The sequence below is a fragment of the Bufo bufo genome, chromosome 5 (assembly GCF_905171765.1).
Source record: "Bufo bufo chromosome 5, aBufBuf1.1, whole genome shotgun sequence".
Lineage (NCBI taxonomy): Eukaryota > Metazoa > Chordata > Amphibia > Anura > Bufonidae > Bufo > Bufo bufo.
Window position 1 is genome coordinate 567003059 of NC_053393.1, and position 12490 is coordinate 567015548.

Below are 12490 nucleotides of genomic sequence, written 5' to 3' on the forward strand. Positions count from 1 at the left end.
GGAGTCAGCATGTCTTACCTGGGTCTCCCCGACCGGTGGGTTGTTCTCTGCGGTGTGAGTTTGAGCACGGGTGGTGACTGGATGAGCAGCTAAGGTTGGAGCATAGGCTGAGGTGAGGGGCCCAAGGTCGTTGCCCAGCAATACTTCGGCTGTGAGGTTGTCCATTATTCCCACTTGTACAGTACCAGATCCAGCTCCCCAGTTTAGATGAACCTGGGCAGTGGGGAGACGATAAATACAGTGGGATGCGAAAGTTTGGGCAACCTTGTTAATCGTCGACGAAACGCGTCAACGGTTGCCCAGAAGGTTGTGGACCCCATTTGTTGTATTGCTACCGAAATATCGAAATAAAGCCCAAGAAGTATTTTATACACTGCTGGATCTTTCCTTTTTCAGCACTATTACTCACCAGGGACTGCGCACCATAAAAATAAATACTCTGCAGGGAACAGTAATAATCACCAGGGACTGTGCACCATAAACATGAATTCTCTGCAGGGAGCAGAAGTAATCACCAGGGACTGTGCACCATAAACATGAATTCTCTGCAGGGAGCAGAAATAATCACCAGGGACTGTGCACCATAAAATTAATACTCTGCAGGGTGCACTAATAATCTCTGGGGACTGTCCACCATAAACATGAATCCTCTGCAGGGAGCGCTAATAGTCCATGGGGACTGTGCACCATAAACATAAATACTCTGCAGTTAGCACTAATAATCACCAGGGACTGTGGACCATAAACATGAATCCTCTGCAGGGAGCACTAATAATCTCCGGGGACTGTGCACCATCAACATGAATACTCTGCAGAGAGCACTAATAGTCCATGGGGACTGTGCAACATAAACATAAATACTCTGCAGTTAGCACTAATAATCACCAGGGGCTGTGGACCATAAACATGAATCCTCTGCAGGGAGCACTAATAATCTCCGGGGACTGTGCACCATCAACATGAATACTCTGCAGAGAGCACTAATAGTCCATGGGGACTGTGCAACATAAACATAAATACTCTGCAGTTAGCACTAATAATCACCAGGGGCTGTGGACCATAAACATGAATCCTCTGCAGGGGGCACTAATAATCTCCGGGGACTGTGCACCATCAACATGAATCCTCTGCAGGGAGCACTAATATTCTCTGGGGACTGGGCACCATAAACATGAATACTCTGCAGAGAGCACTAATAATCACCAGGGACTGTGCACCATAAACATGAATACTTTGCAGGGAGCACTAATAATCTCTGGGGACTGGGCACCATAAACATGAATACTTTGTAGGGAGCACTAATAATCTCCGGGGATGGTGCACCAAAGACATGAATCCTCTGCAGGGAACAGTAATAATCACCAGGGACTGTGCACCAAAAACAGGAATTCTCTGCAGGGAGTACTAATAATTACCAGGGACGGGGACTGTACACCATAAACATGAATACTCTGCAGAGAGCACTAATAATCACCAGGGACTGTGCACCATAAATGAATACTCTGCAGGGAGCACTAATAATCAGCAGGGACTGTGCACCATAAGCATGAATACTCTGCAGGGAGCAGTAAAAATCTCTGGGGATGGGGACTGTACACCATAAACATGAATCCTCTGCAGGGAGCACTTACACTCAGACAGCTTTAAAACGAAGTGTTAGAACTACAGATGAGCGAATTTATGAAAAGATCGATTTGGCTGATTTGCCAAATTTTACAAAAACAATTTGCTTTGTGACGAATAACTTTTTTTTGTAAGTAGCAGGTGCAATGACAGGGAGCTGCGATAGCACCACCGCCCGTCATTGTATCCCTCAGATGCCGCATTCATACATGATCGCGGCATCTGGGTGTAAAAAGCCTCCGCCCATCCAGTTCAGCCTGTTATCCTGAAAGTTGATCCAGAGGAAGGCAAAAAATAAATAAATGTGAGAAGCCAATTTTTATCACTTTAGACATCAGTATAAGTCCCTGGATCAACGACCCCTCTTTAGTAACTATAACCTGTAATATTCTTACGCTCCAGAAATACATCCAGGCTCCTCCTGAACTCTTATGGTGAATTCCCCATCACCACCTCCTAAGGCACAGAGTTCCACAGTCTCACTGCTCTTACAGTAAAGAGTCCATAGTCTCACTGCTCTTACAGTATAGAGTCCATAGTCTCACTGCTCTTACAGTATAGAGTCCATAGTCTCACTGCTCTTACAGTAAAGAGTCCATAGTCTCACTGCTCTTACAGTAAAGAGTCCATAGTCTCACTGCTCTTACAGTAAAGAGTCCATAGTCTCACTGCTCTTACAGTAAAGAGTCCATAGTCTCACTGCTCTTACAGTAAAGTCCATAGTCTCACTGCTCTTACAGTATAGAGTCCATAGTCTCACTGCTCTTACAGTAAAGAGTCCATAGTCTCACTGCTCTTACAGTAAAGTCCATAGTCTCACTGCTCTTACAGTAAAGTCCATAGTCTCACTGCTCTTACAGTAAAGAGCCCATAGTCTCACTGCTCTTACAGTAAAGAGCCCATAGTCTCACTGCTCTTACAGTAAAGAGTCCATAGTCTCACTGCTCTTACCGTATAGAGTCCATAGTCTCACTGCTCTTACAGTAAAGAGTCCATAGTCTCACTGCTCTTACAGTAAAGAGCCCATAGTCTCACTGATCTTACAGTAAAGAGTCCATAGTCTCAGTGCTCTTACAGTAAAGAGTCCATAGTCTCACTGCTCTTACAGTATAGAGTCCATAGTCTCACCGCTTTTACAGTAAATAGTCCATAGTCTCACTGCTCTTACAGTATAGAGTCCATAGTCTCACTGCTCTTACAGTAAAGAGTCCATAGTCTCACTGCTCTTACAGTAAAGAGTCCATAGTCTCACTCCTCTTACAGTAAAGAGTCCATAGTCGCACTGCTCTTACAGTATAGAGTCCATAGTCTCACTGCTCTTACAGTATAGAATCCATAGTCTCACTCCTCTTACAGTATAGAGTCCATAGTCTCACTGCTCTTACCGTAAAGAGACCATGGACTCACTGTTCTTACAGTAAAGAGTCCATAGTCTCACTGCTCTTACAGTAAAGAGTCCATAGTCTCACTGCTCTTACAGTAAAGAGTCCATAGTCTCACTGTTCTTACAGTAAAGAGTCCATAGTCTCACTGCTCTTACAGTAAAGAGTCCATAGTCTCACTGCTCTTACAGTAAAGAGTCCATAGTCTCACTGCTCTTACCGTAAAGAGTCCATAGTCTCACTGCTCTTACCGTAAAGAGTCCATAGTCTCACTGCTCTTAGAGTAAAGAGCCCATAGTCTCACTGCTCTTACAGTATAGAGTCCATAGTCTCACTCCTCTTACCGTAAAGAGTCCATAGTCTTACTGCTCTTACAGTATAGAGTCCATAGTCTCACTGCTCTTACAGTATAGAATCCATAGTCTCACTGCTCTTACAGTATAGAATCCATAGTCTCACTCCTCTTACAGTATAGAGTCCATAGTCTCACTCCTCTTACAGTATAGAGTCTATAGTCTCACTGCTCTTACCGTAAAGAGTCCATGGACTCACTGTTCTTACAGTAAAGAGTCCATAGTCTCACTGCTCTTACAGTAAAGTCCATAATCTCACTGCTCTTACAGTAAAGAGACCACAGTCTCACTGCTCTTACAGTAAAGAGTCCACAGTCTCACTGCTCTTACAGTAAAGAATCCATAGTTTCACTGCTCTTACTGCAAAGAATCCATAGTCTCACTGCTCTTACCATAAAAAATCCATAGTCTCACTGCTCTTACCATAAAAAAATCCATAGTCTCACTGCTCTTACAGTAAAGTCCATAGTCTCACTGCTCTTACAGTAAATAGTCCATAGTCTCACTGCTCTTACAGTAAATAGTCCATAGTCTCACTGCTCTTACAGTAAATAGTCCATAGTTTCACTGCTCTTACTGCAAAGAATCCACAGTCTCACTGCTCTTACTGCAAAGAATCCATAGTCTCACTGCTCTTACAGTAAAGAGTCCATAGTCTCACTGCTCTTACAGTAGAGAGTTAATAGTCTCACTGCTCTTACAGTAAAGAGTCTATAGTCTTATTGTTCTTACAGTAAAGAGCCCATAGTCTCACTGCTCTTACAGTAGAGAGTTCATAGTCTCACTGCTCTTACAGTAAAGAGTCCACAGTCTCACTGCTCTAACAGTAAAGAGTCCACAGTCTCACTGCTCTTACAGTAAAGAGTCCATAGTCTCACTGCTCTTACAGTAAAGAGTCCATAGTCTCACTGCTCTTACCGTAAAGAGTCCATAGTCTCACTGCTCCTTCAGTAAAGAGTCCACAGTCTCACTGCTCTTACAGTAAAGAGTCCATAGTCTCACTGCTCTTACAGTAAAGAATACTTTTCTATGTTTGTGTAGAAACCTTCTTTCCTCCAGACGCAGAGGATGTCCCCTCGTTACAGTCACAGTCCTGGGGGATAAATAGATGATGGGAGTGATCTTTGTAATGACCCCTGATATATTTATACATAGCTATTAGATCTCCCCTCAGTCATCTTTTTTCTCAAGTGAATAACCCTAATTTTGCTAATCTTTTATAAATATTAATGCCCACTGTAACAGACCGTTTCAGCAGACAAGGGGTTAAAATCCGTTTATGCGATATGCCCCTTTCTGAGAGACAGGCCCAGCTACTGCAGAACACCCAAACTCCCGAACTGGATACAAAATAGCACTCCAAACTGGAACCTCACGAATAGCTGCTAGCAGACGAACAGGAATCAGCTTACACTCCTGGCAATCAGTCTCTAACAGCATACAGCGGATCCCCCCAATAACGAGACAAGGCTCCGTGTTGAGGGTCAAGCAGTGGTCTGACTGTACTTCAAGTCAAACATAGTACTGCCCACAGGGTTTTGAAATACAACCAATCAGTAATTTACAACACATACAATGTAAGTACAGCAGCAAATCGTTCACGCCCCCAGAGGACCAGGACAGATACAACATATCCCCACAATGCGTCATGGTTTCCTCCTCTCTGTCCCGGAGACAACCTGAGGCGTAATCCAATTATCTCTCAGGACAAAGGGAGATCGCCAATACACATGTGTAGACAACAGGACAGACATCACCATTTAAACACACAATGGGACAATGGCACAATAGAAACACACCCAGCATATTCCTTCCAAGCTGACAAGTTACACTTATTATAAATTGTTACAACTTTGTGAGTTTACATTGGCCATACATATAACTTACATCAATTTAAACAGTATAACTTGGGGACAAACCTATCCAAAATTCACTTGAATAGGTTCAGGGGTTTAAAAGTTAGTATGGGCCATAATCCTGAGGCAAGAGGCTGATAAACAGGCCTCTCCAAAACCCAGTGGCGAGGTTGGTTTCGCCACACATCTCCCCCCCCCCCCCCAGGGAAGACTAACCAGATACCTGACCTCACGCCGGTCGGTACCTGAGTTAGTCTGGCAGCCCACCCACAACCCAATACTGGACCTGTTGCATTTGGTAGCCTGTCTCTGTCCAGTGAGTCCACCAAGGTTATGTTGGAAGCTGGTACTCCCGGTCTCTGTGTTGCTCCCTGGCTTAGAGTCTGGTTGTTGGAGGGGGAGACCGACTGTCTCTACCCCCTGTGCTTTAGGTGCAGAGACCACGGTCCCATCTGCACTGTTGTGGGGGTTACTGTCTCGCCCTGGTGTGTTAAGCTGCCGCTGGGGAGAGGGGGTAACGAGCTCCTCTCCCATACATACTTCCAGCCACTGGGGAGGGCGACCGACCGTCTCCGCTCCAAATACAGTGTCCTGCTGCTGAGGAAAGGAGACTGGGCTCTCTATTCCCTGCTGGACACTCTGCCGCTGGGGGACAGGACCGACTGTCTCTGCCCCCTGTAACTCCGCCTGTCGCTGGGGAATGGAGACTGGGCTCCCAATTCCCAATAAATCACACGGCCGCTGGGGAATGGAGACTGGGCTCCCAATTCCCAATAAATCATACGGCCGCTGGGGAATGGAGACTGGGCTCCCAATTCCCAAAAGATCATGCTGCTGCTGGGGGGCAGGAACAACTACCTCTGCCCCCTGTAACTCAGCCTGCCGCTGGGGAGGGAGGACGCTGCTCTCCTCTCCCTGCACTTCACACTGCCTTCCCAGCATATCACTCTGCTGCTGGGGGGCAGGAACAACTACCTCTGCCCCCTGTAACTCAGCCTGCCGCTGGGGAGGGAGGACGCTGCTCTCCTCTCCCTGCACTTCACACTGCCGCTGGGGAATGGAGACTGGGCTCCCAATTACCTGCAATTCACACTGCCGCTGGGGAATGGAGACTGGGCTCCCAATTCCCTGCTGGACACTCTGCCGCTGGGGAGAGGAGACTGAGCTCCCTCTGTCCCGCAACTGTAACTTCCGATGGAGGTCCACCCAACGTGGCAGCTGACCGTCACCTTCTGCCCGGTATAGTAGGGTCTTGAACACTAGACTCCTCACGAACTTCACGTATTTCTCAGCTGGATTGGGTCCGAAGACGTTCAGCCGCAACCACATCATACGGTCAAATTCCTCGACAGAGTATCTGTACTCCACTGCTGGTTCCATCCTGGTGCTTTTAGGGTCGCTGTACTGAGACATGCGTTGCCCTTAAGTTTTAAAATCCAAAGAAATGGTGTCTTCTGTAGCTGTCCTTCTGGCTGTAGGAACGATCCCGCTGCTTGCCACCAATTTAACGGACCGCTTCAGCAGACAAGGGGTTAAAATCCGTTTAGGCGATAAGCCCCTTTCTGAGAGACAGGCACAGCTACTGCAGAACAACCAAACTCCCGAACTGGATACAAAATAGCACTCCAAACTGGAACCTCACGAATAGCTGCTAGCAGACGAACAGGAATCAGCTTACACTCCTGGCAATCAGTCTCTAACAGCATACAGCGGATCCCCCCAATAACGAGACAAGGCTCCGTGTTGAGGGTCAAGCAGTGGTCTGACTGTACTTCAAGTACAGCCTCTTTTATTCACAAAAAAACAAACATAGTACTGCCCACAGGGTTTTGAAATACAACCAATCAGTAATTTACAACACATACAATGTAAGTACAGCAGCAAATCGTTCACGCCCCCAGAGGACCAGAAGGAAGACTGCGACCCAGGACAGATACAACATATCCCCACAATGCATCATAGTTTCCTCCTCTCTGTCCCGGAGACAACCTGAGGAGCAATCCAATTATCTCTCAGGACAAAGGGAGATCGCCAATACACATGTGTAGACAACAGGACAGACATCACCATTTAAACACACAATGGGACAATGTCACAATAGAAACACACCCAGCATATTCCTCCCAAGCTGACAAGTTACACTTATTATAAACTTTGTGAGTTTACATTGGCCATACATATAACTTATATAAATTTAAACAGTATAACTTGGGGACAAACCTATTCAAAATTCACTTGAATAGGTTCAGGGGTTTAAAAGTTAGTATGGGCCATAATCCTGAGGCAAGAGGCGGATAAACAGGCCTCTCCAAAACCCAGTGGCGAGGTTGGTTTCGCCACACCCACCATGAACTGCACATCATAAATATTAATACTCTCCAGGGACTGCACATCAGAAACATTAATAATCAGCAGGGACTACACATCATAATAATTAATACTCAGCAGGGAATGTACATAATAAACATTAATACTCTCCAGGGACCGCACATCATAAACATTAATACTCAGCAGGGACTACACATCATAAATATTAATGCTTACCATGACTGCACATCATAAATATTAATACTCTCCAGGGACTGCACATCAGAAACATTAATAATCAGCAGGGACTACACATCATAAAAGTTAATACTCAGCAGGGAATGTACATCATAAAAACTAATACTCAGCAGGGACCGCACATCAAAAACATTAATACTCAGCAGGGAATGTACATGATAAACATTAACACTTACCAGAGACTGCATATCATAAATATGTATACTCTCCAGGGACTGCACATCATAAACATTAATACTCACCAGAGACTGCACACCATTAACTTTAATACTCAGCAATGACTGCACATCATAAATATTAATACTCTCCATGTGTATACACCATACACATTAATACTCACCAGGTACAGCTCATCAGAAACATTAATACTCACCAGGGACTTCAAACCATAAACTTAATACTCAGCATGGACTTCACACTATAAACATTAATACTCACCAGAGACTGCACATCATATACATTAATACTCTCCAAGGACTGCACACTATGAACATTAATACTTACTGGGGATTGCACATCTTAAACATTAATACTCACCAGGGACTGCACATCATAAACATTAATACTCTCCACGGACTGCGCACCATAAACGTTAATTCTCTTTAGGTACTACTCATCATAAACATTAATACTCACCAGGGACTGTGCACCATAAACATTAATACTCTCCAGGGACTGCACATTATAAACATCAACACTCACCAGGGAGGGACAACTCACCATAAGCATTATTACAGACCAGGGACTGCACACCACAAACATTAATACCTTGCAAGGTCTACACAACATAAACATTGATACTCACTAGGGTCTATACAATACAAACATTAATATTCACCAGGGACTGCACATCATAAACATTAATACTGTGCAAGGTCTATAAAAGATACGTTAATACTCATCAGGTTCTACACAATATAAACATTGATACTCAACAGGGATTGAACACCATAACCATTAATACTCTCCTGGTCTGCACCCTATAAACATTATTCCTCACCATGGACTGTACACCATAAATATTAATACTCACCATGGACTCCATGCCATAAATATTAATTCTCACTATGGACTGTACATCATAAATATTAATACTCACCATGGACTGCATGACATAAATATTAATACTAAACAGGGACTGCATGCTATAAACAATATTACTCTCCCGATGTACAAACCATAAACTCACAGGATATTCCACAGTGGTGCTGAGGTATTGGACAGTGGAGCATTGTGGACAGCATGAGAAGATTGTTTCTCCCTGTTATTGTCTTCTCCGTTAATTCCTTGGTTCATTACAGGTGGCTCCTGTCTATGGTTCTCCTTTCTGTGTTTCTTATCATGTGTCGTTCCTTCAACAATGAACTGATGAGATGTCGGAGGATTGTGCTGAGAAAACCTTCTATGGCCTGTGGACCCTGCTGTTATGCTCTTAGATAGTCCTGAGCCTCGGCTGGTCCCAATCTGGTCTCTTATAAGAGAAGCAGCCGGAAGTGGTGCTCAGGCTCTGTTCTGTCTTCATACACGTGCACACAGTGTGCAGTCTGACATTCAGCATAAACCATTCCTGTCTTCCAAATAAGAGTACTGCTCTTTGTAGTCTAACTTGTTTATTGGCAAAACAGTTTTTTTTTGTAAAACTACAAGAATACAAATAGCAAGTATAAGTATAAAGTATACATAGTATGTACTATGCCATTTGCATTGACAGTGAAGCACATGGTAAATTCACTGCCTATACATAAGATTACATGTCTAACATCTAACAGTAATAACAACTCCTGAGTAACAATTACAACTAACTGAACAGCTCTGCATAACATAATATCCCTGAAGCAAAGATAGATCTCTCACCAGATATGCTTTTACAAGGATGGTGGAGTTTGAGAAGGAGATATGTAGAAATATAGCTCTGCTGATGTGTCCTTGTGACTGGAGACTTCTCTTTCCCAGGATGCTTTTCACTCCCACAATGCAGTAGTCTTTGTAACAGAAAAACAAAGTGTAATACAACTTACCACCGCTATAACCACACTAACCATTTGAGAAATACCAAGACTCTGGCAGAATGAACTATAATAATTTTCTAACCCTGCTGGGCAGAACAGGCTCCATTGGCATTGATGGAGTTGTTTCCTTCTAATCTGCCTCACAGTTCTCTTCTATGTTGTACACAGGATTTTTGAAACCTGGATTTCCACCTACAATGGATCCCCTGAAATCTACCCTGAGAACAGTGAGCTGGGACATGGCCCTGATGACTGCATTACCCCATATCTTCCATGTTACAAGAACAAAGATCTCATCCGCAAGTCTGTAGAGTTTGGATATGAATATTCCCCGTTCCACAGAAAGCGGCCGCTGGGGAAGAAGAGATTTAATTGAGACACAGAATTTACGATGAACTTGTTCCCAGTCATCGGAGGAACAGATTCTGAGCCCAAAGACCACTGCTGAAGACCACTGTCCTCCATGAGAGTCCATGTGCTGAAGCCTTAGTCGTGTATTCCCACCCGCCATGCCTAATAAAGAGGGGACAATCAAGGTGTACGAGTTCTTTATTCCCAATGTATGTTACTTGTCCTAAGAACTCACAATTATTGTGACATGATGTGAAGTGACAAATGGAAAATCTGGATCCCACATACTGATCCTTCCTAACCTCCATGTGTAGGTAGGAAGCAGGCAGCTAAAGCGAGGGAGAGTGTTAGGAATCTGGCTATTTGTTTTGTGGGTGACCTATAGGGATTTAGTGATAGTATATACAGCAGTGTACTGATATGTGAGGTACGAGGTATAATAGATGCAGTGTGTACAGATATATAGTATATACAGCAGAGTACTGATAGGTGAGGTATAATAGATGCAGTATGTACAGGTATATAGTATATACAGAAGTGTACTGATATGTGAGGTACGAGGTATAATAGATACAGTGTGTACAGATATAGAGTATATACAGCAGAGTACTGATATGTGAGGTACGAGGTAGAATAGATGCAGTGTGTACAGGTATATAGTATATACAGCAGTGTACTGATATGTGAGGTATAAGGTATAATAGATGCAGTGTGTACAGATATATAGTATATACAGCAGAGTACTGATAGGTGAGGTATAATAGATGCAGTATGTACAGGTATATAGTATATACAGCAGTGTACTGATATGTGAGGTACGAGGTATAATAGATGTAGTGTGTACAGATATATAGTATATACAGCAGTGTACTGATATGTGAGGTACGAGGTATAATAGATACAGTGTGTACAGATATATAGTATATACAGCAGTGTTCTGATATGTGAGGTACGAGGTATAATAGATGCAGTGTACAGATATGTAATATATACAGCAGTGTACTGATATGTGAGGTATAAGGTATAATAGATACAGTGTGTACAGATATATAGTATATACAGCAGTGTACTGACATGTGAGGTACGAGGTATAATAGATACAGTGTGTACAGGTATATAGTATATACAGCAGTGTACTGATATGTGAGGTATGAGGTATAATAGATGCAGTGTGTACAGATATATAGTATATACAGCAGTGTACTGATATGTGAGGTATGATAGATGAGGTGTGTACAGATATATAGTATATACAGCAGTGTACTGATATGTGAGGTACAAGGTATAATAGATGCAGTGTGTACAGATATATAGTATATACAGCAGTGTACTGATATGTGAGGTACGAGGTATAATAGATGCAGTGTAAACAGATATATAGTATATACAGCAGTGTACTGATATGTTAGTGTTACGGTTACTCCCAGGCTAGCTGGAAGCTGGACCGCTTGGATAGTCTGGATCTCTGTTTAGGGAGAGATAGAGGAGCCGCTTCGTCTCGATATCCAGAAGGATCCTGTAAATGTAGAACAATCCCACTAGCTATTTTACAGCTAGGATAATCTTTCCCCCACAAAACGAGGCGAGGCTGCGATTTGAAGGTCAAGCTAGAACAGACTGTCCTGGGGCGTACAGCCTCTTTTATTTACAATCCACAAACATAGTACTGCCCACAGGGGTTTGAAATACAACCAATCAATCCGTACAATAAACACAGACACTCCCACACAAAATCCTCCTCTCTGCCTGTGATAAGATTACTGAACACAATGGCTAATATAATTATCACAGGCAGAGAAATACAGTTTTATAAAACATATCACAGGAACCCCAAAACATGCAATATTTAGTATATCCTCGAAGTATATCCTCGGAACCGGGGGATCTGGGTGAACCACATATCCAAAATTCACCCAGATCCGTTCAGTAGTTTGGAAGATACAGTTTAATGCAGATTCCGCAGAACATATACAGGCTATATAAAAAATAATTACTGTATAATGTGTCCCCTGCTGTATAGTTTAAAACTACTGCCTGATGTCTTTGTGCACCAAATACCGGCGAGATGGCACCGTGTAGAAAAGTCCAAACAGTGTCTGTGAGTTTAAATGGCTGCCATCCATTGTTCTCACCATGTGCTTCATCCATTGTTCTCCCCATGTGCCTCTGATACATGAAATGGTGGCCATCCAGTAACTCCACAGTATGTCCCCAGATGGTTCTTAAAGGGCCGTAATCCAGAGGCAGGAGGCGGGCAAGCAGTCCTCTACAGGCACAAGTGGCGGAGCTGGTTCCGCCACATTTCTCCCCTTTACCAATCAGACTAACAGGGTAAATAACAGTTTTGTAAC

The 12490-nt window shown here is 43.5% G+C and overlaps 1 protein-coding gene across 3 annotated transcripts in view; it reads left to right on the top strand.

Annotated features, from left to right (window-relative positions):
* LOC121002078 (tyrosinase-like) overlaps positions 1-10327 on the top strand; it is a 112693-nt gene extending 102366 nt beyond the window's left edge. For all 3 annotated transcript variants that reach the window (XM_040433376.1, XM_040433375.1, XM_040433377.1), the window contains exon 5: positions 9957-10327. In XM_040433376.1, the coding sequence (XP_040289310.1) occupies positions 9957-10164 (208 nt within the window). In that variant the 3' untranslated portion in view covers positions 10165-10327. The remainder of the gene's footprint in view (positions 1-9956) is intronic.
* The last annotated feature ends 2163 nt before the right edge of the window (positions 10328-12490 follow it).